At 48.3% G+C, this 24435-nt stretch overlaps 2 protein-coding genes across 10 annotated transcripts in view; one reads left to right on the top strand and one right to left on the bottom strand.

Annotated features, from left to right (window-relative positions):
* The window catches only part of TMPRSS6 (transmembrane serine protease 6), a 49712-nt gene extending 46132 nt beyond the window's left edge, over positions 1-3580 (top strand). For both annotated transcript variants that reach the window (XM_043968595.1, XM_043968594.1), the window contains 3 exons: positions 788-1059; positions 1606-1742; positions 2413-3580. In XM_043968595.1, the coding sequence (XP_043824530.1) occupies positions 788-1059; positions 1606-1742; positions 2413-2571 (568 nt within the window). In that variant the 3' untranslated portion in view covers positions 2572-3580. The remainder of the gene's footprint in view (positions 1-787; positions 1060-1605; positions 1743-2412) is intronic.
* Positions 3581-5533: 1953 nt separating this feature from the next.
* KCTD17 (potassium channel tetramerization domain containing 17) lies at positions 5534-23308 on the bottom strand. 8 transcript variants are annotated; one of them, XM_043966512.1, is made up of 7 exons: positions 22677-23308; positions 19920-20028; positions 15246-15337; positions 13752-13847; positions 12760-12885; positions 7837-7960; positions 6120-7613 (listed from the first exon to the last, which is right to left on the bottom strand). In XM_043966512.1, exons 1-7 carry the CDS (start codon positions 22923-22925, stop codon positions 7345-7347), a joined length of 1065 nt encoding a protein of 354 aa, XP_043822447.1. In that variant the 5' UTR covers positions 22926-23308; the 3' UTR covers positions 6120-7344. The 8 variants fall into 8 exon arrangements, 6 of the variants coding, with proteins under 6 accessions (XP_043822453.1, XP_043822447.1, XP_043822449.1 ...); XM_043966515.1 differs by having other exon boundaries at positions 7394-7608; positions 22677-23297; XR_006353253.1 differs by having other exon boundaries at positions 7466-7608; positions 7770-7960; positions 22677-23293.
* Between the last annotated feature and the right edge of the window lie 1127 nt (positions 23309-24435).

Genomic DNA, 24435 nt, shown 5'->3' with positions numbered 1-24435 from the left:
AGCAACAAATAATGGACCCAGCAACCCACAAGCACTTAAGTACCAACTTCGCCAGATATCGTGGTAGGCATAGGTAATACCAATCAACCAACCAGCAAGCATTTATTAAGCACCTACTATGTGCCAGGCACTATTCTAGGTACTAGTGATACAAGCCAACCACCCAATCAATCAACAAGCATTTATTAGGTAACTACTATATGCCAGACATTATGGTAGGCACTAGTGATACTGATCAACCAATTAGTCAACAAACATTTATTAAACACTATGGGCCAGGCAGTGTACTAGGTGCTAGTAATATGGATCAATCAATCAATATCATTTATTAAGCACCTACTATGTGCCAGGCAGTGTACTAGATGCTAGTAATATAGACCAATCGATCAATATCATTTATTAAGCACCTACTATGTGCCAGGCAGTGTGCTAGGTGCTAGTAATATGGATCAATCGATCAATATCATTTATTAAGCACCTACTATGTGCCAGGCAGTGTACTAGGTGCTAGTAATATAGACCAATCGATCAATATCATTTATTAAGCACCTACTATGTGCCAGGCAGTGTGCTAGGTGCTAGTAATATAGACCAATCGATCAATATCATTTATTAAGCACCTACTATGTGCCAGGCAGTGTGCTAGGTGCTAGTAATATAGACCAATCGATCAATATCATTTATTAAGCACCTACTATGTGCCAGGCAGTGTGCTAGGTACTTGGCTGGTGGGGGAAATCATCAACAGAGGAATAATCAAGTCTTCTCCTCCATACCCGGCCCCCAGCATGGCCTCCCCATCAGTCTGGACCGTCTCCCTGGGCAAGATCCACCAGAGCGCTCGCTGGCCTGGAGGGGTGTCCTTCAAGGTCAGCCGCTTGCTCCTTCATCCCTACTATGAGGAAGACAGCCATGACTATGACGTGGCCCTATTACAGTTGGATCACCCCGTAGTCCGCTCAACCCTGATCATGCCCATCTGTCTGCCTGCCCCGTCCCACTTTTTCCAACCTGGCCTCCACTGCTGGATCACAGGCTGGGGGGCACTTCAAGAAGGAGGTAGGTATCTGTCAGGCAAAGGAGAGCCTAAATTGGACCCTCCATGCGAATACCCATGTGCTGAAGGATGGGTTCAAATCTCACCATGTCCTGCTCCCGCGGTGACCAGACTAGAGAAAAGGTGGAGGCCAGAGTGTCATTGGAGCCCAGATTGAGAGCCAGAAGGGACCCCAGAGGCCATGGAATCCAACCCCCTTATTTTACAGAAAAGGAAACTGAAGCCCAGATGGGGGGGACTCATAAGATCACTTGATAAGTCATTGAGAGCTAGAAGGCTTTTCGCCAGCCAACCAGCCCAACCCCCTCATCTTACAGAGGAGGAAGCCCGGGTGGGGGTGGGGTTAAGTGATTTCCTCAAAGTCACACAGGTAATAAATGGAAGAGTCAAGACTTGAACCTAGGTCCTCTGCCTCCAACACCAACGCTCTTTCACTGTGCCTCTCCAAGACTAGAACTCCAGAAAAAACTTAAGTAAGGGGAGGGGGTGGGAAACTCCAACTGGGCTCAGCTTCTTGTCACCCCTCTCCCTAACACCCCACCTGGCAGGTCCCTCCAGCAACACCCTCCAGAAGGTCGATGTCGAGCTGATCCAGCAGGACCTGTGCAATGAAGCTTACCACTACCACATCACCCCTCGGATGCTGTGTGCGGGCTATCGCAAGGGCAGGAAGGATGCCTGCCAGGTGACTGCTGCCCAGGGGATGGGACCCCTCCACACCAGGGAACCTTTTAATATCTTTTTTTAACAATTTTATTTATTTATTTGTTTGTTTATTCATTTATTTATGTTTGGTTTTTTGTTTGTTGTCATAAAAGTATTTTATTATTTCCTAGTTACATGTAGAGATAGTTTTCAACATCTGTTTTTATGGTTTCTAGTTCCAAATTTTTTTACCTCCCTCCCTTCCCTCCCCCTGCTCCCGAAGACAGCAAGCACTCCAATATAGGTTATCTATGTACAATCACATTAAACATATTTCTGCATTAGTCATGTTGTGAAAGAAGAATCAGAACACAAGGGAAAAACCTCAAAAAAGAAAAAAAAAGTAGAAATAGTATGGTTCAATCTGTATCCAAATTCCACAGTTCTTTTTTCTGGATGTGGAGAATATTTTCCATTATGAGTCCTTTGGAAATATCTTGGATCATTGTTAATATCTTAATATTCTATTTGTAAACATGTGACATATCCACATATACTTATATATGTAAAGTAAAACAAAATACACATAAAGGACTCTAGAAACCTTCAAGCATTATACACGCTAGCTATAATCATTCATCTTCTAGCAACCAGAACCCATTGGAAGACTAAGCTGATGCCTCTGGATCCTGACAGTTTCTTCTTTCTAGGGTGACTCGGGAGGTCCCTTGGTTTGCAAGGAGTCCAGTGGCCGGTGGTTCCTGGCAGGCTTGGTGAGCTGGGGCCTGGGGTGCGGCAGACCCAACTACTTCGGAGTCTATACTCGAATCACTCGGGTGATGGGCTGGATCCAACAGACCCTGTCCTGAAGATGCTGCATCTATCTGGACCAGCTCCGGACCCCACCCCCCATCCACCTAGAGCCCATCCAAGAGGCCTGAAGCCCTCCTTCGGCTGGCGGTGCCTCTCCTATGTGGAGGGTTGGGGGGGGGGGGGAGCGGTTTCTATCCAGCTGGTGTGGGAGAATTTGGATTTTTCCAGGGAGGGGTGGGGCAGCAACTGTGGGGCTGAGGACATCTACTTTTTTCTATATCCCTAATTGCTCTGTTCTTTTGGGACACCCTCCTGACTTGCTCCCTAGCCCCACCACAAGGGATGAAAAGATGTGACCTGGCCAGGCCCTAGTGACATCTGGGTGGTGAAGGCACCTTCCCTCTAAACACCAGCAGGCAGTATCCTCTCCAAAGGCCCACTGTGGCTGCTGCTGATCCCAGTCCTATATTTTTCTTTCCTCCCATCCTCCTCTGGGGCTTGACCCTTTATCATCTCTCAGAGGCCACCCCAGCCTGAACCCCTTTGGTAGGTCTGACTGAATGGGGAAACTGCCCTGGACACACAGCGAGGACAGAAACTCAAACACCAGAGGCTTTCACCTGGGACAAAAGATTCCTAGAAAGCCTCCTTCCTCTTGGCCAATGTCAAGATGGACGGCTTTTCAAGAACGAGCCCCTGCTTTGGGATGTGACAGGGGGAGGCTTTCCACAAGCCTCCCTGACTTTGGGGTGAGGAGGTACCTGCACAGACATGCCAAGGAAGTCGGGGTGGGGGGAGCAGTCAGCCTCACTTCACACCCACAGCTATTAACGAAGCTCTAGCTCCCAGCCTGGGGGATTTTTCACAAGCCAATGAGGAAAAGAGGCTTCTGATACCTGAAGCTCTCTTCCCTCTCCCTGCCCCTGCCCTGGACATCTGGAACCTCAAACCTTCTCTGTGTTCTACTCCCCATCTCCAGTTCCCACCATCTCCTCAGCCAAAGGGAGGCTGAAGGAAAGTCACTCACTGATACTTGGCCCAGAATAAATCTGATTTAAAACCTGCTGAGTCCAGTTTTGATCTGACCCCTCTTCCCTCTCAAATGATAGGATCCTAGGAGTGCTAGAGATGACCTTGCTCAACCCCCTCATTTTCTACAGGAGAGAATACAAATTCCTTGTGGACTTCTTTATTTCCCACTGCCTAACACACAGCAGGTGCTTCATAAATGCTTGATTGAAAAGAAACCAAGGCCCAGAACAGAAGAAAGTGACTCACCCAGGGTCACAGAGGTAGGATTTGAACTCTTGTTTGCTGACAAGGCCAAAGCATCGACTTGAGAATAGCTTCTGGGAAGGTGCTGGAAACAGGTAAATCAACAGAGTTCCCTCTGGCTACCCTTGGCTTTCTTCCCCATGGTTCTCCTGCTTAGCAACAAATCATTGAGGAGAAAACCTGAAAACATGGTGGCAGGACCCAGTGATTCCTAGCCCTGTGACCCCTGGAAGGGTCCAATCCTACTGAGGTTAGGGCAAACAAGGTCAGGAGCCACGGGGCTGAATGCCCAGGACTGGGCCTGCGACCTCTCCCTCCCTCGCCCTGTGCTCCTACCCCTTCTCTCCCAATGGAACATCACTGCTGGGAAAATGCCCCTCCTCCCTCCGGAGTCTGAGGGTCACAGAATGGAAGGCTGGGCTGGGCTGTATCAGTGGAGAGAATGAATGCTGGGTTTGCAGTGGGAGCTTCCCATCCCAGCTCTTCCACCTTCTCCCGGCACATCCTTGGGCCAGTCATTATGCTCCAGGCCTTGGTTTCCCCATCTGTCCAATGAAGGATTTTGACTGGACGGCATCTGAGGTTTCTAGTCCAATCTTCTCACTGGACAGATGCAGGTCAGAGAGAAGGGGTCCCAGGTTCCTCCAGCAACGTGAGAGCTGGGATAGAGCCCTTGCACCCTCTTCTCCCCGATTTGATGCCCTTTCCCTGCCCTGATCCCTCCCCAAGGAGAAAAGGGAGGCAGAGGCGCCGGAGGTTTCTTTCAAGGCTTTATTAACAAGGCTGCATCCAACACAGTTGTGAACCCTACCACTCAGTGCCCAGGACACAGAGGGGCATCTCCCGCACTCTCAAAAATTCAATCCGCGCCCCGATTCTGAGGGTCAGGATGAGGCACCTCAGTTCACCCTCCTTCCAGGGCACCCAAGAGACGCTAACGTGGTCTTCTTTCTGCTAAGTCTGACCGAGGAGGGCAGCCACGGGAGAGAGGGGAGTATTGCAGACAGAACCAGAAAAGGGTCAGTAAACATGTCATCGGGGAGCTGAAATCCACAAAGCTGAACGGGGCAGAGGCTAGGTTCTGCAGAGGGCAGCACGGTTCTCCCCGCTACAATTTGATCCGAAGGTGCCACCACCAAAGCCATCAATAGAAGGGAAGGCATATGGGAACCCCAGGATGGATGTCTTTATTTCTGAGGCTTGTCCCCCATCCAAATGTCTTCCCACCAACATCTGAAATTCCACCATTAATGACCCATTCCTTGGAGTTACATACCATTGTCTCCCTGAGCAATATTTTTTTTGCGGGGGGAGCCAATCCCCTTGGGAAAGGCCTGAGAACAGCTTGCATCGAAAGTTTTTTTCTGAGTATTTTCATACATTATCAGCTCATTCCATCCTCACAACAACCCTGTGAGGTAGGCAAGGCAAGGATTAGCGGCCCCAGTTTACAAGCAAGGAAACTGAAGGCCGGAGGTGATGTTACTGAGCCCACCTTGGTGAGGTTACCTCATACTTTTTCTCCCTAATGAAAGGAGCAGAACTGGGAGGGAGTCATGGGTCCTGAAAAGACCAAACACTATTTCATCAATTTTCCCAGGGGAAGGGGAGAAGGACCCCTGCTCAGGAGTCTGGATATCTGCCCTTGCTGCCACGGGGGATGTTGTCACTGCTGAAATGTAAAAATCCCCATCTCCATTGCCCCCCTCCGCAGCCTGACCAAGCAATGTGAATACACTGTGCCACCTTCTGTGTTTGGGGGGAAAGGGAAACAGAGGGAGTTCCTGGGAGGGATAGGAGTGGGGTAACTGCCGGGGCAACCGCTTTGGCCCAGGAACGCTGCCATAGGTCACAGTACAAAAATAAAGATTTCAGAACAGAAAACAACAAAATTCCCGGAAGATGATCAGTGTTCTCACATCTGGGAGCCTCTGGCTTGTAACAGCTAAAAGATAAGAGGGGGTGGGGGACAGAGGATGGAGGGGGAAGGTGGGGAGTGAGCAGGGGAACGTGCAGGAGTAAGGGCAGGGGGGATGGTACAGAGGGGGCCAGGTTGGTGGTAGAAAATAGGAAATAGAAATGGAGAGAGGGAGAGAGAGAGAAGAGAGCAGGTAAGTCACGTTCATTGTCCCGGAGAAGGGCTGGCGTCAGGCCAAGGATGGAAATGTTGGGGGGACAGGCGGAAAGCTGGACTGGAGCCCAAGAATTCCAGCCTCTGGCCCCCAGTATGAAAGAACGATGAGTCTGGAGGGAGCCCCTCCCAAATAATCCCCTCCCGTTATCTCCCCTCCCCTTTCTCTCCTCCCCTTTTCTTCCCTCCCCTTCACCTCCTCCTCCCCACCCCCACCCCCTAACCCCAGCCTCTTTTATTATGCAGAGCAGGCTCAAGGGCCTGAGCTCAGGAAAACAACTTCCCTTCCTTGTCAGTGGGTGGGGAGAAAGCCCAGCCGGTCAGAGCTGGGAGGAAGCATTTTGTCCACTCGTTGCCTTCCCTTCTTCTGCTGATGGAGCTCCCGGCTGGCCAGTAGCCTGGCCAAGATCAGGGACCCAGGCCCCCCGAAACCAAGTTCATTGCCTTTTCCGCCGGGGTCTTGGGACCTTATCTTCATTCTGTCCAAGGCCTCAGGCAGCTGGATCCGGAGAACCAGGCAGCCTAGATCAGTGACAGCCAGCTGAGAACAGCCTTAGTCGGAGGAGAGTGGATAAAGGATCCCATTCTCCCCCAAGGCAGGGTGGTCCAATGGCAAGGGCAAGGAGAAGTTATGATGGTACTTCTGGGAAGCTCCTGAGAGGAAGGCCAGGGACCCGGGGTCACCTGGATCGTCGGGTCTCTCTTCTCCCCATTCTCTCTCTTCTCTCTCCCTCTCATCGGGCCCTGCCTCCCTCAGGCAAGTGTGTTCATATCCCTATTCCTCCACTGCACCCACCCAGCCCCACCTTCATTCTCATCGGAGAGCTTCAAACCCCAGACCATGATGGAGATGCACCAAGAAAAAAGAAAATGAGAAAAAAAAAGTCCCCCCCCCCCCAAAATGCTTAGCTCTAATCAAAGGAACAGAAGGTTAGTCCCCTTCCTCTCATGCCCCCATCACTGCCCCAGCCACACACCAGGAATTGAGAGCTCTGCAGGAGAGGGAGAGGACGGGAGTCCCTTAAATGGAGTTCAGCCCCAGGCTTGGGAGGGTGCAGAGAGGAGCCTGAAAGGAGGAGAGGTGAGCTGGGGAGGAGGGCAGGGCCCTTTCGGCACCCACGGAGCAGAGCCGGGAGAGGACGAGGCCTGGGGGGCAAAGTGGCAAGGAGGCACAACGTCTCTGTAGAAAGTGTGGAAACAGCCAGGAGGAGTCTGAGTCTAGGGACAGAATCCAGAACCGGAAACCCACTGACTGGACCGGTGAGGAAACTGAGGCTCTGGAGGGAAATAGACACACCTTTGTCCATAGGATTCTAGATTTGGAGAGAGAAGGGACCACGAGGCCATGTTGCCCAACTCCCTCACGGTTTTCAGAGTTGGGATTTGAACTCAGGTCTTTTGCCTCCAAAGCCATGCTTTGGGATCACACTGAGCTGCCCCGGACATCGAGATCGGAGGAAGCGTGCCCTGGAGGGGCACGGATGGCCTGAGCGCCCCTCAGGAGGGGGGAGTAGGAAGAGAGGAAACAGGGGCAAGAGGTGAGAGGGAGGAAGCAGGGAGCAGATGAGATCCAGGAGGAGGCAGAAGTGGGTGAAGATGAGATGGACCCTTCAGGAGGAGGAAGAGGAGGAAGCGGAGGAAGATGAGACGGCGAGGAGGGGAGAGAATGAGCAGGATCCCGAGACAGCTGCACTGCAAAAAAAAAAAAAAACAAAAAAACAAAAAAAAAGCAAGAGAAGGGATGGTTATGACCAGCGCCCGGGGGCAGGGGCTGAGCTGATGAGGGCTTGTACCCGGCACCCCCCGGCCCCCAGCACAGCTCGGTGGCTACCTCCGATGGACTCTCACCAGAAGGGACAGGTGGCTTTACGCTCAGGCTTTTACTAAAATCATTTTCCTCAGGGGGTTGCTGCACCTTTCTCGTCCGAATCTGCCTTGGGTTCCACCTGCACCTCATCCACCTGCACCTCCTCCTCCTCCTCCTCCTCCTCCTCCTCCTCCTCCTGCCGCTCTTCCTCCTCCAGCTCCTCCTCCGTGCTCTGTGTCCCGGCCGGCCGGACCCAGGGAAGAAAGAGTGGAGACACTTGGAATGGGGGCGAGCACGGCTCCCGAGGGTGGGGGCGGGGGAGGGGAGCCGGGGAGCACATCCGCCTCCTCTCTCCCCAAACCCGGCCCAGACTTGTGAAAGGGGATCCCTCACGGTGGGAGAAAAGGGATTAGTCAGAGGGAATCACAGGATTCAGAGCTGGAAAGGAAGGACCTGAAAGGTCACCGAGCCAAGCCCTCCCATTGGACAGAGGGGGAAACTGAGGCATAAAAAGGACAAAGCATCCCTAACCTAAGGTTAAAAGATCACATAGTCTAACCCTCTTTTACATAGGAGGAAACTGAGGCCTAGAGAGGTCAATGAAGAGACCTAAAGTTAGAAGGGACCTTAAAGGTCATTCAGTCCAACGATTTCATTTGACAAACAGGGAAAGTGAGGCCTAGAGAAGGCATAGGATTGTAAAACCCTAGTTCTAAAGCTGGAAGGGACCTTGATCTAGTCCAGCCCCCTCATTTTTACACAGAAGAAAACTGTCCAGGTCAGAGAGATTGGAAGAAAGTGTCAGAGCTGAGATTTGAACCCAGGTCCTCCTACTCTAAAAAGGACTCTTGTAACCCCCGACCCGCTTGTCTTCAGAGCCAACCTGAAATATAGGATTGAGAGACTGGAAGGTACATTAGAAGTCATATGGAAAGAGTAGATGTAGCAAAAGATACAGAGCTGGGAGGAACCAGGCTTCAGAGGAATTCATGAAAGAGGGGTGAGGGTTTGACCCCAGGGCCACAACTCCTCAGTGTTCCAGGTAACTCTCCAAGAATATATATATGTTGCTGATGTGTGTAAGTAGAAAGAGTTCCTTACATAATACCAGTGCAATGGCAAATCTATTAAAAACTTAGATTTGATTGATTATTATATACAATATAATAATTCTAATTAATATTATAGCACAAATATTTAAATATATAATTATAATAAGCAATGTAAATAGAATTATGCTTATAATTGTTATAAGGTATAAATATTATGATAATGATCTTTTATGTTATTCTGATAACATAAATGTTATATTTTATAGTTGTTCAATGTACAAAATAAATATAATTATGATGTGCATACTTTAATAATATAAATTTAAATATACTTTAATAGATAAATTTAATATAAATTTTTATAATTTATTAATTAGCTTAGTCATTTAAATTAATTTGATGAGATGAGTAATACAATTAATCTATATAAATATACATTTAATGTATATGCTTTAATAATAGGAATAGCATAATAATTCTATTTATATAATATTGATATTTAGCCATATTTTAGTTGTGACCAACTCTCCATGATCCCCAATTGGGGTTTTCTTGGCAAAGGTACTGGAGTGGTTTGCCATTTCCTTCTCCAGCTCATTTTACAGATGAGGAACTGAAGTAAACAGGGTTAAGTGACTCGCCCACAGTCACACAGCTAATAAGTGTCTGAGGCTGAATTTGAACTTCCGTCTTCCTGACTCCAAGTCTGGCATTTTTTCCACTGTGCCACCTAGCTACCCCTATATAATTGTAGTAAGATAGAATTATAATTTATATAGTTACAATAGAAATATCATAATAATATATAAATAGTATGATAATGGATAATAATAAATTCGTTTATTGAGGATAATAATAACTAGCACTGAGAGCTTTAAGGTTGGCTAAGTGCTTTACAAATATCTCATTTAATCCTCACAACAAACCCAGGAGGTAGGTGCTATTATTATTGTTATTTTGCTAATGAGGAAACTGAGGCAAACAGAGGTTAAGTGACTTCCCCGGGGTCACACAGCTAGTAAGTGTTTGAGGCTGGATTTGAACCCAAATCTTCCTGAGTTCAGTTCCAGGGTCTATTCACTGCCCCATCTAACTCTCCTGGTGCTTTATAAGTGGGTCTAGAGGTAGCCATGAGATAGGAGTGGAGGTTGATAGAGGATGGTCAATACCCCACCAACCCACACGCCCCTATAGTCTTACTTGCTCCTGCTTTCCTTTTATAAGGAGGTAGAGGGAATCAAAGGAAGCCTGGCTTCCTGGTATACCTGGGCATCTAGTGCCCATACTACTGTGCCTGGCATTCCTTGGTGCTGTCCTCAGGAAAGACACGCTTAGGGTTCAAATTCCAGCTCTGCTACTTGCTTAGCACCTTATCTGATACATGGTAGGTGCTTAATCAGTGCTTTGACCTCTGTGACCTCAGCTTTCCTTATCTGTAACATAAGGTGGGATGCACTAGGTGATCTCTATGGATTCTTCCAAGGTCAAGATCCCAAAGGTCTAGAGTCTTGAGGAGAGAAGGGACCTCAGAGGTCCATTAGGACCATCTAACCTAGAAGCATGCTGGGTCTGAGGGGACATATACCTGACACACTTTTCAGTTTAATTTGCATTATTCACATTTTCTCCATCACTTTCTTAGATCTAGAAAATTCCCAAACTATTGGCCGAGCCCCGGTGGGTACCATTTCTGGATTTTTGAGGTGCAAATGTTCATGCTGAAGGTTTAACAATCAGGCCGACTCCAGAACATCTCAGATCTGATCTGATCCTCCCATTTTACACGGGAGGAAACTGGGAAGCAGGAAAGGCAATGGGACTCTCCAAGGTGACCTGATGAGCAAGTAGCAGAAGTCAAACTCAGAACTCGGTCCTCTGCCTCCCCACCCCCTTCAGGTTTTTCCATTGCATCATGTCCCTCTCCCTAACATGGATCTGGAGAGTGGTGGAGAGTACTGAAGCTGGTGTCATGAAGGTCAGACACTTACTAGCTGTGGGCCACCAGGCAAGTGGCCTCATCTGTAAAATCTTGGCTTTGTGTGTGTGTCCCGGACGTATTTGACCTTCCGGTGAAGTTTACAGACTCCCTTCTCAGACTAATGTTTGGAAATGCATAAGACAAAATGCACAAGGTGACAAAGGAATCCAATTATACTGATATTTGGTGTCCAAAATATTTTTTAAAAAACAAATTTCACAGACCCTGGGTTAACCTCGACTAGATGGCCTCAGAGGTAGGTCCCTTCTATCTCAAGATCCATGATCCCCTAATATTCCCTTAGTCTCAGTTTCCTCATCTGAAAAATGGGAGGGTGCCATAGTTACCTTAGAGGGCCCAAGTTCAATGCTAGATCTAACTCCGATCCTCTGTTCTTCCTTTGACTGATCTCCCCACCTCCCCCAAGGATGGGGAGCTCCCTATTTCACAAAACAACCCATACTACCTGAGGACAACTCCAACTTAGGAGAATAAAGAAGCTGGTTGGCACACACTGGCCAAGGCTTTAGGAACCACAGAGGACATTATTGCAAGGGAGCATGGAGGAAATTACAGTAGGGGCAGACGGACAGACAGGAAGACCGCTACTTCACGGGAGACCAGGCCACCAACAGGAAGAGCACACAGTTATCTCCCTGCTTCCAAAACTCTTCCCCTAGGGTCAGCTAGGTGGCGCGATGGATAGAGCACCGGCCCTGGAGTCAGGAGGACCTGAGTTCAAATCCGACCTCAGACACGTAACACTTACTAGCTGTGTGACCCTGGGCAAGTCACTTAACCCCAATTGCCTCCCTAAAAAACAAAAACAAAAACTCTTCCCCTTACTAAAGGACTCTGCTTAGGACATGAGAGGGTCAGCCTGTCTTCCCACTGCCATTTACCAGCTCTTGGGCACCATCTCAACTCTCATCCTTTATATCCGGGGCTCTCTGACACCCACCCAGGAATCCAGACAAATGCATCCATCAGAGAAGGCATTTGGAATTCCATAAACTGAGCCCTGGAATGAACTCCCTAGATACCACTCAGAGGCTTCCAGAAAATGTCAGACGGCCCCTTGGACTTGGCTTACCAGGGCTAGCTGAGAGCCACACAAAAGCCTGGACCCAGCAGAGAGGAGAAAGCTGTCTCCATCAGCCGAAGAAGGAGGGCTGGCTTCCCCAAGGCAGGTGCTCATGCTGGGATGAGGCAAAGGCATCCCCAGACAGCCAGGACATTCCCTGGGAGTCTATTTAATGTCACCCGACCAGCAGGGGCTGCTTAGGAAGGGGAAAGACTCAATTATTCAGGTCCTAGCTCACTCCTGACAGACTCTGAATCCCTCAGCTAGGAAGCCACAGCTAGGCCAAGGGGATCCTTGTGGCCATGATAATAACAAGGTTATCTTTAAAGCTTCTCATCCATCAGACAGAACCAGAAGCTGTACCTTAGGGCATCTAAGTCCAATAAACAAACAAAGTCCCTGAGAATTGAAATGATTTGCTCACATTGGGAGTTAGAAGGATAAAAGAAGCTAAAACCCAACTCTCCTGAGTGTTCACAGTCCTGAGATGGGACTCAGACGCATCCCAGTGCCCAGTTCATAATGCCCCATCTCCTTGTGGCTAGACTCCAGTGCCACCATGTACCAGGTCACACTATATCTCCTGATATGTAAACTTAAAGTTCTCTAATGTCCCTTCTAGGTCTAAGCCCTAGGATCCTATCGCTTAGCCCATAAAAGGAGTCTACACTCATAAACTCTGCAACACCTGCCCAAGCCTCCATCCAACCACTGCCCTTGCTTGAGTCTGCTTAATTTGGATGAGCTCACAAATAGGAGCACAGCATGGGATGGGAGGGCTGTGACTATGGAGGATTATGGATGCCAGAGCAGGAAGGGTGAAGACAGAAGAAACAAGAATGGCAGGCTAGGAGAAGGGGAAGAAAAGAAGGAGAAACTCTGGGGCAAAGAGAGTCAACCTGTAAGTTGGGTCTCACCTTGGCTTTCCGGCTGGGCTCTGAACTCAGTCCATTGGGGGAATTGTACAGCTCCTTGGAGACAACACACAGAAATTCTGCCTGGTCCTCATTCCCATAGTTATAAGAGGACCCAATGTTCACCAGCTAGAAAGGAAGAGCATGGAAAAGTTTCAGATAACAACAAGGAAACTGCCACTACTAATTCTAAAACATGCTGTTATTTCCTCATCCCATACAACCCAGAAGGATTAGCAATACAAGTGTCATTACACACATTTTACAGACAAGGAAATGGAGAAATTCTCTCATAATCCTTATAACACTTTTTAGGCCTTTTATCACACTCTTAACTTCTATCATATCTATCTATCCATTCATCCTACTTATCTATCTTTCATCTATCCATGTATATATCTATCCATTCATCTATCATCTATCCATAATCTATATATCTATCCATTCATCTGTCTATACATCCATCTATATATCTATCCATCTATTCTATCTATATTTACATGTATATAAATATATATCCATTTATCTATCTATCCATCTATCCGTTCATCTATTCTATTTCTCTACCTATCCATACATATGTGTGTGTGCATGTGTGTATACACACACATATCCATTTATCTATCCATCCATGTATGTATCCATTTATCTATCTATCTATCCATTCATCTATTCTATTTCTCTACCTATCCATATATATGTGTATGTGTCTGCATGTGTGTATACACACACATATCCATTTATCTATCCATCCATCTATGTATATATCCATTTATCTATCTATCTATCTATCTATCTATCTATCTATCTATCTATCTATCTATCTATCTATCTATCTATCTATCTTCCACATCATCCATCTCTCTCTTTCTCCCTCTCATATTCCCCAAGTTGACTATAAGCTCTGTGAGAGCCTTTTTGTTCAGTTCCTAAAAACACTTCTTCCACCCATCACCCCCCTCCATTCTCTATATCCCTCCCCAGCCCTGCTGTACCTGCTCAAACCTCCAGCCATCAGACATAGTGGAGACCATCTGAGTGAGTTCTTCCTCTTGACATTGCAGTACTCGGTACACATGCTTGGGAGGCACCTAAGGAGAAAGAAGAAGCAGGCATGAATGATATGTGGGATGGCACAGAGATGGAGCCTGGCAGCTCTTGCCTAGAAAAAAAGGAGGACGGGGAGTGATGTAGCACCAAGGTTACAGAGCCAGAATCCTCACATTTCCACACCAGCATGCAGGCCGCTGTATCAGGCCGTCCCTTTATGTCCTTCCCTTTCCTTCACTCATTCAGTCTCTGAGACCCAAGGGTCTCCCTTCCCGTATAGGGTCCTGTGGAACGGGTTCCCTCCTACTCTCCCAGGAATGAGAATAATATTATCATAATTACATCCTAGATTCATTATCATAGATGGCTAGAGCTAGAGATCATTTCAATCCGAGCACCTTCTTTTGAGAGATGAGGAAACTGAGGCCCAGGTGGAGTGACTTGCCTAAGGTCACCCCACTATCTAGGGGCAGATTGAGAATTCAAACCTAGATCTCCCACTTCCAGGTCTATGTTGTGCTCTCTTTACTTCCAAAGCACGTGGCCCCACCTAGGATAGGCAGGGATTTTTGTCTTTGCATCCTCAATGCTCAACCCAGATTGAAAGCATCAACCGGGGCAGCTAGGTGGCACAATGGATAGAGCACCAGCCCTGGATTCAGGAGGGCATCTGAGTTCAAATCCAGCCTCAGATACTTAACACTTACTAACTATGTGACCCTGGGCAAGTCACTTAACCCCAATTGCCTCACCAAAAAAAGAAAGAGAGAAAGAAAGAAAGAAAGAAAGAAAGAAAGAAAGAAAGAAAGAAAGAAAGAAAGAAAGAAAGAAAGAAAGAAAGAGTGTTGACTGGGAGGTAGGGAGATACATCTGTTACTAGAGCAACCCCTTAACCCAGTGCCTTCCCTCGGTAATTATTCCCTATTTATACTGTATAAACTTGCTCTCTCTATATTTGTTTGAATGTTGTCCCCCCAACTACACTATAAGCTCCTTGAGGGCAGGGACTGTCTTTTGCTTGTTTTGGTATCCACAGTGCCTGGTACACAGCAAGCACTTAATACATGTTTATTGCTTCATCAATAGACTCGAGATTACCAGTAGAGACTGAAGCACAGAGAGAAGCAGGGCCTTGGTTTCAATACACTTCGAACTGGTGAAAGTCAAATCAGGACTAGATTTGAGCTGGGTCTCCTGACTCCCAAGCCAAGGGCCTTCTGTTTTCTGGAAACTTGGCTCCTCTGGATATGCCAAGGACCTCCCAGAGCCCATTAAAGGCTGGCTTTTCAAGCTAAGGATGGACAACTTCAGAATTTTGATAGCAATCACTCACACACACACACACACACACACACACACACACACACACACATACACACACACACACACACACACACACACACACACTTTAGCTCCCTCCATCTCTTCCCCTGACCTACCTGGGTCACTGTGTAGTCCTTCTCCTCCAGTCGGTCTTTGATGATTCGAATCAAGGGGCCGATGTTATAGAATTCAGCTTCCTCCAGTACCCCTGGAAGGAGAGATGACTGTGATCAGTGACTAGTACCCTACTATCCTTCCCAGGGAGTGGTCTCCCTTCTGGCCCAGACTTCTGCCTCAGTCTCTCTCCTGGAGTGAGGGATGGGAGCCTTAGGAACCTCAGGTCCCTCATTCCTCATGACTTACAGGTGCAGTGGAAAGGGAGCTTGAATTGGAGGTGGGGGGAGCATGGGTTGCAATCTGGGCTCAGCTACTTAGTAGCTGTTTGATATGGGGAAAGTCACAACCTCTTTGGGTCTCATCTCTAAAATGAACAGTGTAGACTGCATGAATCCAGGGCAGTTAGGTGATCTCATGGTGCACAGAGCACTGGGCCTGGAGTCAGGAAGATTCATCTTCCTGAGTTCAAATCCAGTCTCAGACACTGGCCCTGTGACCCTGGGCAAGTCACTTAACCCTATTTGTGTAAAATCTGTAGCTGAGCTGGAGAAAGAAAGGGCAAACCACTCCAGTATTTTTGCCAAAAAAAAATGACAACACCCAAATGGGGTCACGAAGAGTCAGACATGACTGAAACTACTGAACAACAGGCTCAGCGATCTCTCAGCCTCCTTCTGCCTTTAAATCTATAATCCTATGATTATAAGCAAGATCCTAATTCTGCAAGTTGCTGCCTATGTGACCTTGGGGAGGTCACTTCCTCCCTTCTCTCTGTTTCCTCGTGTAAAATGACGAAGTTGACATAGATTATTTCTGAAGTCCTTTCCTTGTCCAAATATATGATCCTATGCTGCTTTCTAGAGTTCATTATCTATGGAAATGTTTGACATGATTGCTCATATGTGACCTATACCATTTCTTACCATTTTAGGAAAGAGAGGGAGAAAGGGAGAAAGATTTGGAAACAAATACTAAAGACTGTCTTTATGTGTAATTAAAAAATAAAATACTATTTTTAAAATATAAAGTTAATTACTTGTTCATGTGTATTTATCTGCTTGTCCTACTGTGAGAGCAGAGACCTGTCTTCATTCCTTCCACTTTGGTCTAGCAGGGAGTATAGTACAGAGGAGAGGACATCCTAAAGCTTGCCCCATTTTTATGAGTCATGACAGTCTGATAAAGCCTTTCTCAGAATTGTTTTTTAAATGGAGAAAATACAATGCATAGGATTACAAAGGAAACTACATGTTAGAATATAGTTATTCAATTTTTTTAAAATATTCAAACATTTTTTAAAAGTTCACAGACCCCAGGTTAAGAACCCTTACTCTCCAGTCAGAGAGGTCTGAGTTCAAATCCTACATCTAATGTTCACTAGTTCACTACATCTAATGTATGACTTTGGGTAAGTCATTTTTCCTCCTGTGTGCCTGCCTCAGTTTCCTCCATAGTAAAAGGAGAGAGGTAGACCCGATGGTCTCTCTGAGATCCTTTCCAGCTCTAGCTTCTGAGATCCTCAGATAGCTCTTTTTTTGGGGGGGGGAGCGCAATGAGGATTAAGTAACTTGCCCAGGGTCACACAGCTAGTAAGTGTCAAGTGTCTGAGGTCAAATTTGAACTCAGGTCCTCCTGAATCCAAGGCTAGTGCTTTTTCCACCGCACCACCTAGCTGCCCCTGTCTGTGATGCTTCCTTAACAAAACACCCTATGAGGTTGGCAGTGTAGGAATTATTCCCATTTTACAGATAGGAAACTGAGGGTTGGACAAATGAAGGGACAAATGGCAGGTTTTTCAACTAGTCAGTTGCAAGGTCCAGGCACATGATATCAGCCCTAGAGGGGATCCCCAAGTTCATTCAGATCATCCTATTCCCAAATAGGAATGTCCTTACAATGTCTTTGCCAAGTAGTCGCTCTCTCTTCAAGCTTTCCAGTGATGAGAGATAAGGGCTCTCACTCTTGCACTAGGATTTAGGGGGCTGGACACTAGAGCCAGGTTCAGAGCATTCTCAGCCCTGGGGCAACTCAGCAGCTATGACTCCCTCTGTCAGGAAGGAGTCCCAGCTGGATATCTGTGGGCTGGGAGCTGGAGGTTGGGGGTGGCCCCAGGCACCTGGCCCTGGGGACCTGGATCTGCCAGGAGCCCAGAGCAAGTAAACAGGGATTGGCACAGCCTAATGTCATTTGCATCTGTTTCCTCTGGGATTAGTGTCTGGGGGCCCCCAAACTCACTCATAGGTGTGTGCCTGCGTAAGTGAGTGTGAGTGTGCATGTGCGTGTGTGTGTGTGTGTGTGTGTGTGTGTTTGTGTGTGTACTTGCACTAATAAGCCACTGAGGGCAATCATAAGATCCTAGATTGAGAACTGGGAGGGACCTCAGAGACCAATGAGCCCAATCACTCTTTTTATTTTAATGTTATTTTCTTTTTATTCCCACCCTGGCCTTTGTACCCTCGATGGCCTATGATAAAGCTTGGCACAAAGATGCTTGACAAGTTCCCCATCTGTAAAAGAGGATGGTAATAGAACCTACCTCACAGGGCTGTTGTAAAGTTCAGAGAGAGAAAGTGCTTTGAAAATATCAAAGGATTAGATAAATGCTAGTTATTATTATTACTACTGTGTGACTATAAGCAAATGACCTTACCTTCCTAGGCCTCAGTTTCCTTGCCTCTCAAATGAGGGTGTTGGACTATATGGGTTCTAAGGTGCTCATTACTTTCAAATTATTATTTTTTTTTAAATCTGGGGGGGCAGCTAGGTGGCGCAGTAGATAAAGCACCGGTCCTGGATTCAGGAGTATCTGAGTTCAAATCCAGCCTCAGACACTTACTAGCTGTGTGACCCTGGGCAAGTCACTTAACCCCCATTGCCCCTCCAAAAAAAAAAAAATCTGGGACTCCATGAATAGATTTCAGAGGACTTGTAAATTTAGATGAAGAAAAAGCCAATTGCATCTTTATTTTCACTAACTTCTAACTTAAATTTAGCGTTTCATTCAATATAAGGTGTCTGTGGGGTTTCATCAGACTGACAAAAGGGCAAGAACCCCTGTTCTAAATCCTAAAAAGTCACATCTCTGGGCCTCAGTTTCCTCACCTGTCTAAAGAAATGGCTAAACTAAAGACTCTCAAAGTTGCTGGAGTCCTAGGATTCTGGGAGACTGATGCTTACTAGCTCTGTGACCTTGGGTAAGTCACTCCTTTCCCTGGGCCTCATATTCCTCCTCTTTCGGGTTTGGTATTTTTTTTTTTTTGGTGAGGCAATTGGGGTTAAGTGACTTGCCTAGGGTCACACAGCTAGTAATTGCCAAGTGTCTGAGGTCACATTTGAACTCAGGTCCTCCTGAATCCAGGGCTGGTGCTCTATCCACTGTGTCACCTAGCTGCCCCATTCCTCCTCTTTCAAAGGAGGGGGTCGAACTTGAGGGCCACTGAGGTTCTTTCCATTTCAAGAGCCATTTTCTAGTTCTACCCCAAACCATCACTGCCTACTGTGTGCAGGGCACCTCATTCCCGGCCTTAAGGAATAGAAAAATCTAGTAAGGGAGAGAGTGGTTTAGGCAAAAGTGATGGATAGGAAGGACTCAGAGCAGAAGAGGTGTCAATCACTCTGCCCCACCCCAGGATTCAAATCCACCCCTGAGCCAAGACAGAAATTGGAGCCAGAGGGAAAAGAAAGAAATCTTCCACCACACCCATCCCCGCCCCATTCCTGTGGCCCAGGTGAGCCCCTGGGAGGCTTTCCAGTTCCATCCCCTGCCTTCCCAGGAAGCCAGCAAAGCCAGGAATGGGGAGAAGGTGTGTGCCAAGGAAGAAGCTCCCAGGCCTCTCGTACATTTCTCTTTCTCACTGGCCTCTCATACAACCCATTCCCCAGACAGTGCCGGGCCACGGGCCGGCGGCTCTCGAGACTGCAGTCCCTGCTGCTTCATCTGGGGTGTGGTGCTTAGCAGCAGGTTCCTTCTGGGACAGGGAGCGGAGAACAAGGGCAGACCCAGACTGCCTCTGAGTCCCCCAGGCTCACAGGGATTTAAAGCTGGGAGGGCCTTCAAGATCACTTGTGACAGATGAGGATGGGAGGTAAGGGGAAAGGGCACTCACTGGCTTTGGTGTCTGAGGACCTGGGTTCAAATCTTCCTGCTGCTGCTTCCTATCTGTGTGACATCAGTCAACTCATATGCTATGCTTTCCTTATAGCAGTAAAAGGGAAGGGAGGGTGCACCGCCCCCAATTTGATGAGCAAAACAGATCAGAGAGGCTTGCCCAGGGTAACAATAACAGGATTTGAACTCTTGACCATTCTAGGGGATGATGGGTACCCTGGACTGACAAAGGTTCCAGTAGATGGTGGGGTGGGTGGGCACCAAATTTAGGGGGCATGGAGGATGCTTGCGGTCCTCGGATGAGTTGTTCCCTTTGTCCTTCCCCATTGGTAGCCCCATGCCAATTTTCTGGGGTCTCTCACTGTCCCCCACAGGGCAATGTTCCATCCTCCACTCAAGCAAAGCTGCCTTTCATTCCACTTGCCCAAGGTGAGGTAGACGCATGCCGGGATACAAAAATTCCTAGTTATGGCTCTGGTGTCCCAGAGCTAATCCATACCCAAGAGTAAGTATTATTGGGTGGAAACCAGAAATGGGGAATAATTCTGCACTGCTGGAAACTCACCCTCTTCAGCCATATCTTTGTCCAAAACGAGCTTGCCATGACGAAGGAAATTCAGGATGGGGCCAAAGTAGGTGGGATCCCGGTCTATGAGATATGCCCCTGTTTCATCCTAGGAACCAGAAAGAAGGGATGAGGAAAGTAACTGGCCTCCCTCCCACCTCCATGATTCTCCAGCTCTCTCTGACCTCTGAAAACGCTATTTTAAAAGTCTCACGCACACACACGCACGCACACAGGCACTGGAGCACATCCCTGCAGTACAGTGGGAAGAACACTGAATCTGAGTCAGATTCAGTCCTAATTCAGCTCCTTAACACAGGCAGATCATTCCTCCTCTCTGGGGCTCAGTATCCTTATCTGTCAAATGGAGAACATGGTCTAGATCATTGGTAAGGTCCTTTTCATCTCTAGGACCTAGGATCCAGGAGTATAAGGAGCCATATCTTATTGGTTTCTGTAATACCCAGTGCCTAGAATAGGTCTCTGCACAGAGTATGCCTCAGTTTCCCATCTTCAGAGTTGAGTCAACAGGCATTTTGTAAGTGCCTAAAATGTGTCAGGCACTGTGCTAAGTGCTGGGGATACAAAAAAAAAAAAAAGGCAAAAGACAAATCCTGCCCTCAAGGAGCTCCCAGTCTAATGGAGGAGACAGCGTGCCAGCAGCTATGCACAAAGGAGCTCTAGACAGGACGGATTGGAGATGATCATAGAGGAAAGACACTGGCCCTGAGGCTGCCCAGGAAAGACCTCTTGTAGAAGGGAAGAGTAGAGCTGACATTTAAAGGAAGCCAGGGGGTGGAGGAGAGGAGGCCAGGTGTTGGGGACAGTCAAAGAAAAGAGTCAGATGGATGGATGTCCAGGTGGATGGTGCCACTGGACTGCATGGTGGGGAGTAAAGTGTAAGAAGAATGAATGGAAAGTGGGGGAAGGGGTCCGATCATGAAGGGTTCCAAAAGCCAAACAGAAGTTCTGACATTTGATCCTAGAGATAATAGGGAACCACTGCAATTGATTGACTTGGGGAGGGTGGTTTACTTGGTCATACCTCCACTTTAGGGAGTGGATTCGACAGTTGAATGGAGGATAGACTAGAGTGAGGAGAGACTTGAGACAGACACCAACCAGCAGCTACTTCCCTAGTCCAGAATTGAGGTGCTGAGGGCCCGGACTAGGGCAGTGTCAGAGCAAAGAAGGGGATGGAGGCAAGTGAGGAGTCAAGGATGACATTTTTCAAAGGGAGGCTCAGGGAAGGCATAAGCATTGAAACTGGGGGCCTGAAAGGACCTGAGTCCAGTCCCCTCGTTTTACAGATGAAGGAAACTGAGGCCCAGCGTGTGACTTGCCCAAGATCACACAGTAAATGGAAAAGGCAGGATTCAAACCCAGTGCCCTTTTCCAGCAATCCATGATAATAACTTCCATTCTGAGGGAAGGCTACTGCCTGATACCCTGTATTTGTATAATGTGCCTCCACTTGCTTTCATATTCCTTATGTCTTTGGAGACAGGCCACCATGCTAGGAGGGAGTAATAAAAGGAGGTATAAAGCAGGGATTAATATAAGGTCTTTATAATTTCATTCAAGCTTAAAACCGCACTTATATTTTTGGGACACCCTGTATTTCCATCTTACAGAGGAGGAAACAGGTTGTGTGACTTGCCCAAGGTCATGACAATAATCATCTGCTTTGCCTGGACCAAGGCCCAGATGTCCTGGCTCCTCCTGGTCCAGGGTTCTTTCCACTGTTCCCCTCTACCGCAGATGTGGTTTCAAATTCCTGGCTCTGCTCCTGGCAAGCCGCTTCCCCACGGGAGGACTCAGTTTCCACTTCTGTAAAACTGAGCTGAGGTGGGTGGACTGAATAATCTATGGAGAACTGGAAGTTACCTCAGAGGTCTCTGAGCACAATCCCCTCCAGACTGGGAAGGCAGGTTAAGTGGCTTGCACACGGGTCACACCCCCTCAGAGGGGGAATCTGAACTCAGGCCCCGGCTCCGAGATCGTGCTCCTTAAAGATTCCTCCCCGTTTCAGATCCCATCACTGAAGTGTTCCCTGCTCCATCTTTTGCCCATGCTCTCCCGTAGGAGCTCACAGGGCCAGGCTGACTCCTCCTCTGCATCCCCCCCTTCATCCCCCCAGCAAAAACGGGGGAGAAGCAACCTCAGGCATTTGCGAGCTGGTGGGTGGATTGGGAAGGCGAGAGAGGGACCAGCGTGCACCCTCGCCCCTTCCCCCACACACTTACTCACTTTTTTTTCTCTCATAACCGCCCCCCCCGCCCTGCCCCGGGAGCCTGGAGATGGGGGGGGGGCGGCGTTGGAGGAGGGAGGAAAGGAGGCAGGAAACAGCTTGGAGAGGAATGAGCTGCTTTCTCCCAAATGGTTTGGGGCCTCCTGCCAGGGGCAAGGTTTCTATGGAGAAGGAAATAGCATGCCACTCCCCCCACCCCCCACCCCAGCCCCCCAGCCCTGGCTTCCCGACGATTCCCCGCCTCCGGTTTCATGAGAAAAGGAAAGGAGGAGGGGGGATGTTATTGTCCTGGGTCGGTAGGTGGGTGGCAAGGGGAGAAGGGGGGTTCCCAGCTGTGGACTGCGGGGGTAGAAGGGAGGCGCCCCCTCCTTCCCGAACACACACACACACACACACACACACACACACACACACACACACACGTCCGTTCGCCTGAGCCCACTCAAAGAGGCTCGCCCCCACCTCGAGCAGCGCCCGGACCCGCAGCCCCACTGGCCCAGCCTTACCCGGTCGGACTGCAGCTCCTCCCCCTGGCAGAGACGGCTCAGGAAGGACTTCTGCTCGCGGCACAGCGTCTGCCGGGTGGTCAGGAAGATCGTGCCCCCCACGTTGAGTCTGACCCACTTGCCCCAGCTGCCCGGGGCCCGGGCCGCGGTTCCCCCGAGGCCCGGCCCGGTTGCAGGCACAGCGGGCGGCGCGTGGGGGCCCCGGTCCCGCTCCGCCGCCTGCACTTCCCCACCCGCTTCCATCCTCATCTCTCTGCCCTCCTCTTCTGCATCCCTCCCCCTGCAGCCCAAGTGGAGGAGGCCTGGGCAGGTGTTGGGCGCTGGAGGATGCTGGGATCTGTAGTTTGCTGGAGGCACAGAGCGAGGGGGGCTGAATTGGCTGGGCCTGTGGGGAGGTGGGGGCAGGGAGGGGAGTGAGGAGGGATGGCCAGCGGGACCTCAGCAGTGTTGTCTCCTTGCCGCCGCCGCCTCATCCACTCGTGCCCTTTCTGCGGCCGGGGTCTTCATGCTTGCCTCTGGGGCATCCCTGGCTCTAATGGACACAGGCCAGTCAATCCCCCACCTGACCCCAGGCTCAAGGTCAAATCCTCCCCTGGCTGGTCTTCACACTGAGGCCCGAAGTCTTCCCTAAAAGGGACTTTTTTTCTCCAAAAAAAAAAAAAATCGTCCAAGAAGAAATAGCCCTTTACATTCACTCATTAAGTGAATCTAATTAAGCAATTAAGCAATCAGCCCCTTTAGTTTCATCATTATCTTTTAAAAAATCATGACATCAATAGCATTAGTGGAATTTTTAAATTTGGCTGAAACATCGCTACTTGCCCCTGGCCGAGGGTGGAGCAAATCACCTCAGGCCATACCAGGGAGTGCTAAGATTGAGTCTTCAGTCTCTGTGCCAGGCAGCTCCTGGCAAGTAAAGGCAAGGATGAAATCATAGCTGCAATAGAAGATGCTAAACCGTTAAGGCTGGCAGCAGGCTTAGGAAGGAGAATGCTAAAGTGGGGACTCGCTTGAGAAGAAGCTAGAACAGCAACTGTATAATGTTACTCCTTGAAGGGATTGTGACGTCATAGAATGTAGAATGTTACCAAGGACCTTAGAAGCCTGAATGTGACAATATGAAAAGGATGTTACATGGAGAAGAATCTCAGAACACAGAATGTCACCACTGGAGGAAATTTTATAAGGGAGGGCGTTCTAAAAGGTAAAAAATTAGAATCTTTGATGTAGAAGGGATGTTAGAACAATATGACAATGGTGTCCTTCGTCCTTCATTTTCTTCCTTTCTTTTTTTTTTTTTTTTGGTGAGGCAATTGGGGTTAAGTGACTTGCCCAGGGTCACACAGCTAGTAAGTGTGTCAAGTGTCTGAGGCCACATTTGAACTCAGGTCCTCCTGACTCCAGGGCCGGTGCTCTGTCCACTGAGCCACCTAGCTGCCCCGTCCTTCATTTTCCAAGAGGACTGGTGACATCATGGGTGACAACAACTTTTCAAAGCTCTGCCTGGCTTAAATCCAAACTCAAGTGAGTTAAGTGAGGCAGAGTTTCCCAAAGTCCTCAGCTTCACTCTCTTCCTGAGTCATTGAAGTTCAATGGCAGGATAAAAATCAAGACGACTATAGATGGCCCAGAATGCAGGGGATGACTGAGGCATCTTCCATGTCTGACTAAGCTCTTAGCACTGCACAGTGCCTTCCAAAAAATGAAGAGGTTGTCGGCTGCCCTCAGTGAATATAATCGAAAAGGTTTGGGGTGTTTT

Source organism: Dromiciops gliroides, chromosome 5 (genome assembly GCF_019393635.1).
Source record: "Dromiciops gliroides isolate mDroGli1 chromosome 5, mDroGli1.pri, whole genome shotgun sequence".
NCBI lineage: Eukaryota > Metazoa > Chordata > Mammalia > Microbiotheria > Microbiotheriidae > Dromiciops > Dromiciops gliroides.
Note: the sequence above shows the minus strand (reverse complement) of the source record. Positions and strands in the feature narration are given on the sequence as shown.

Excerpts from the sequence above, each read along its gene's own strand:
- KCTD17 (XM_043966512.1), bottom strand. The coding sequence starts at position 22,925 with ATGAGGATGGAAGCGGGTGGGGAAGTGCAGGCGGCGGAGCGGGACCGG. Across the intron at positions 13,848-15,245 it reads AGGACTACACAGTGACCCAG|GTGCCTCCCAAGCATGTGTA; the intron begins GTAGGTCAGGGG and ends CTTTCTCCTTAG. Across the intron at positions 7,614-7,836 it reads GGCAGATTCGGACGAGAAAG|TGCAGCTGTCTCGGGATCCT; the intron begins GTGCAGCAACCC and ends TTTTTTTTGCAG.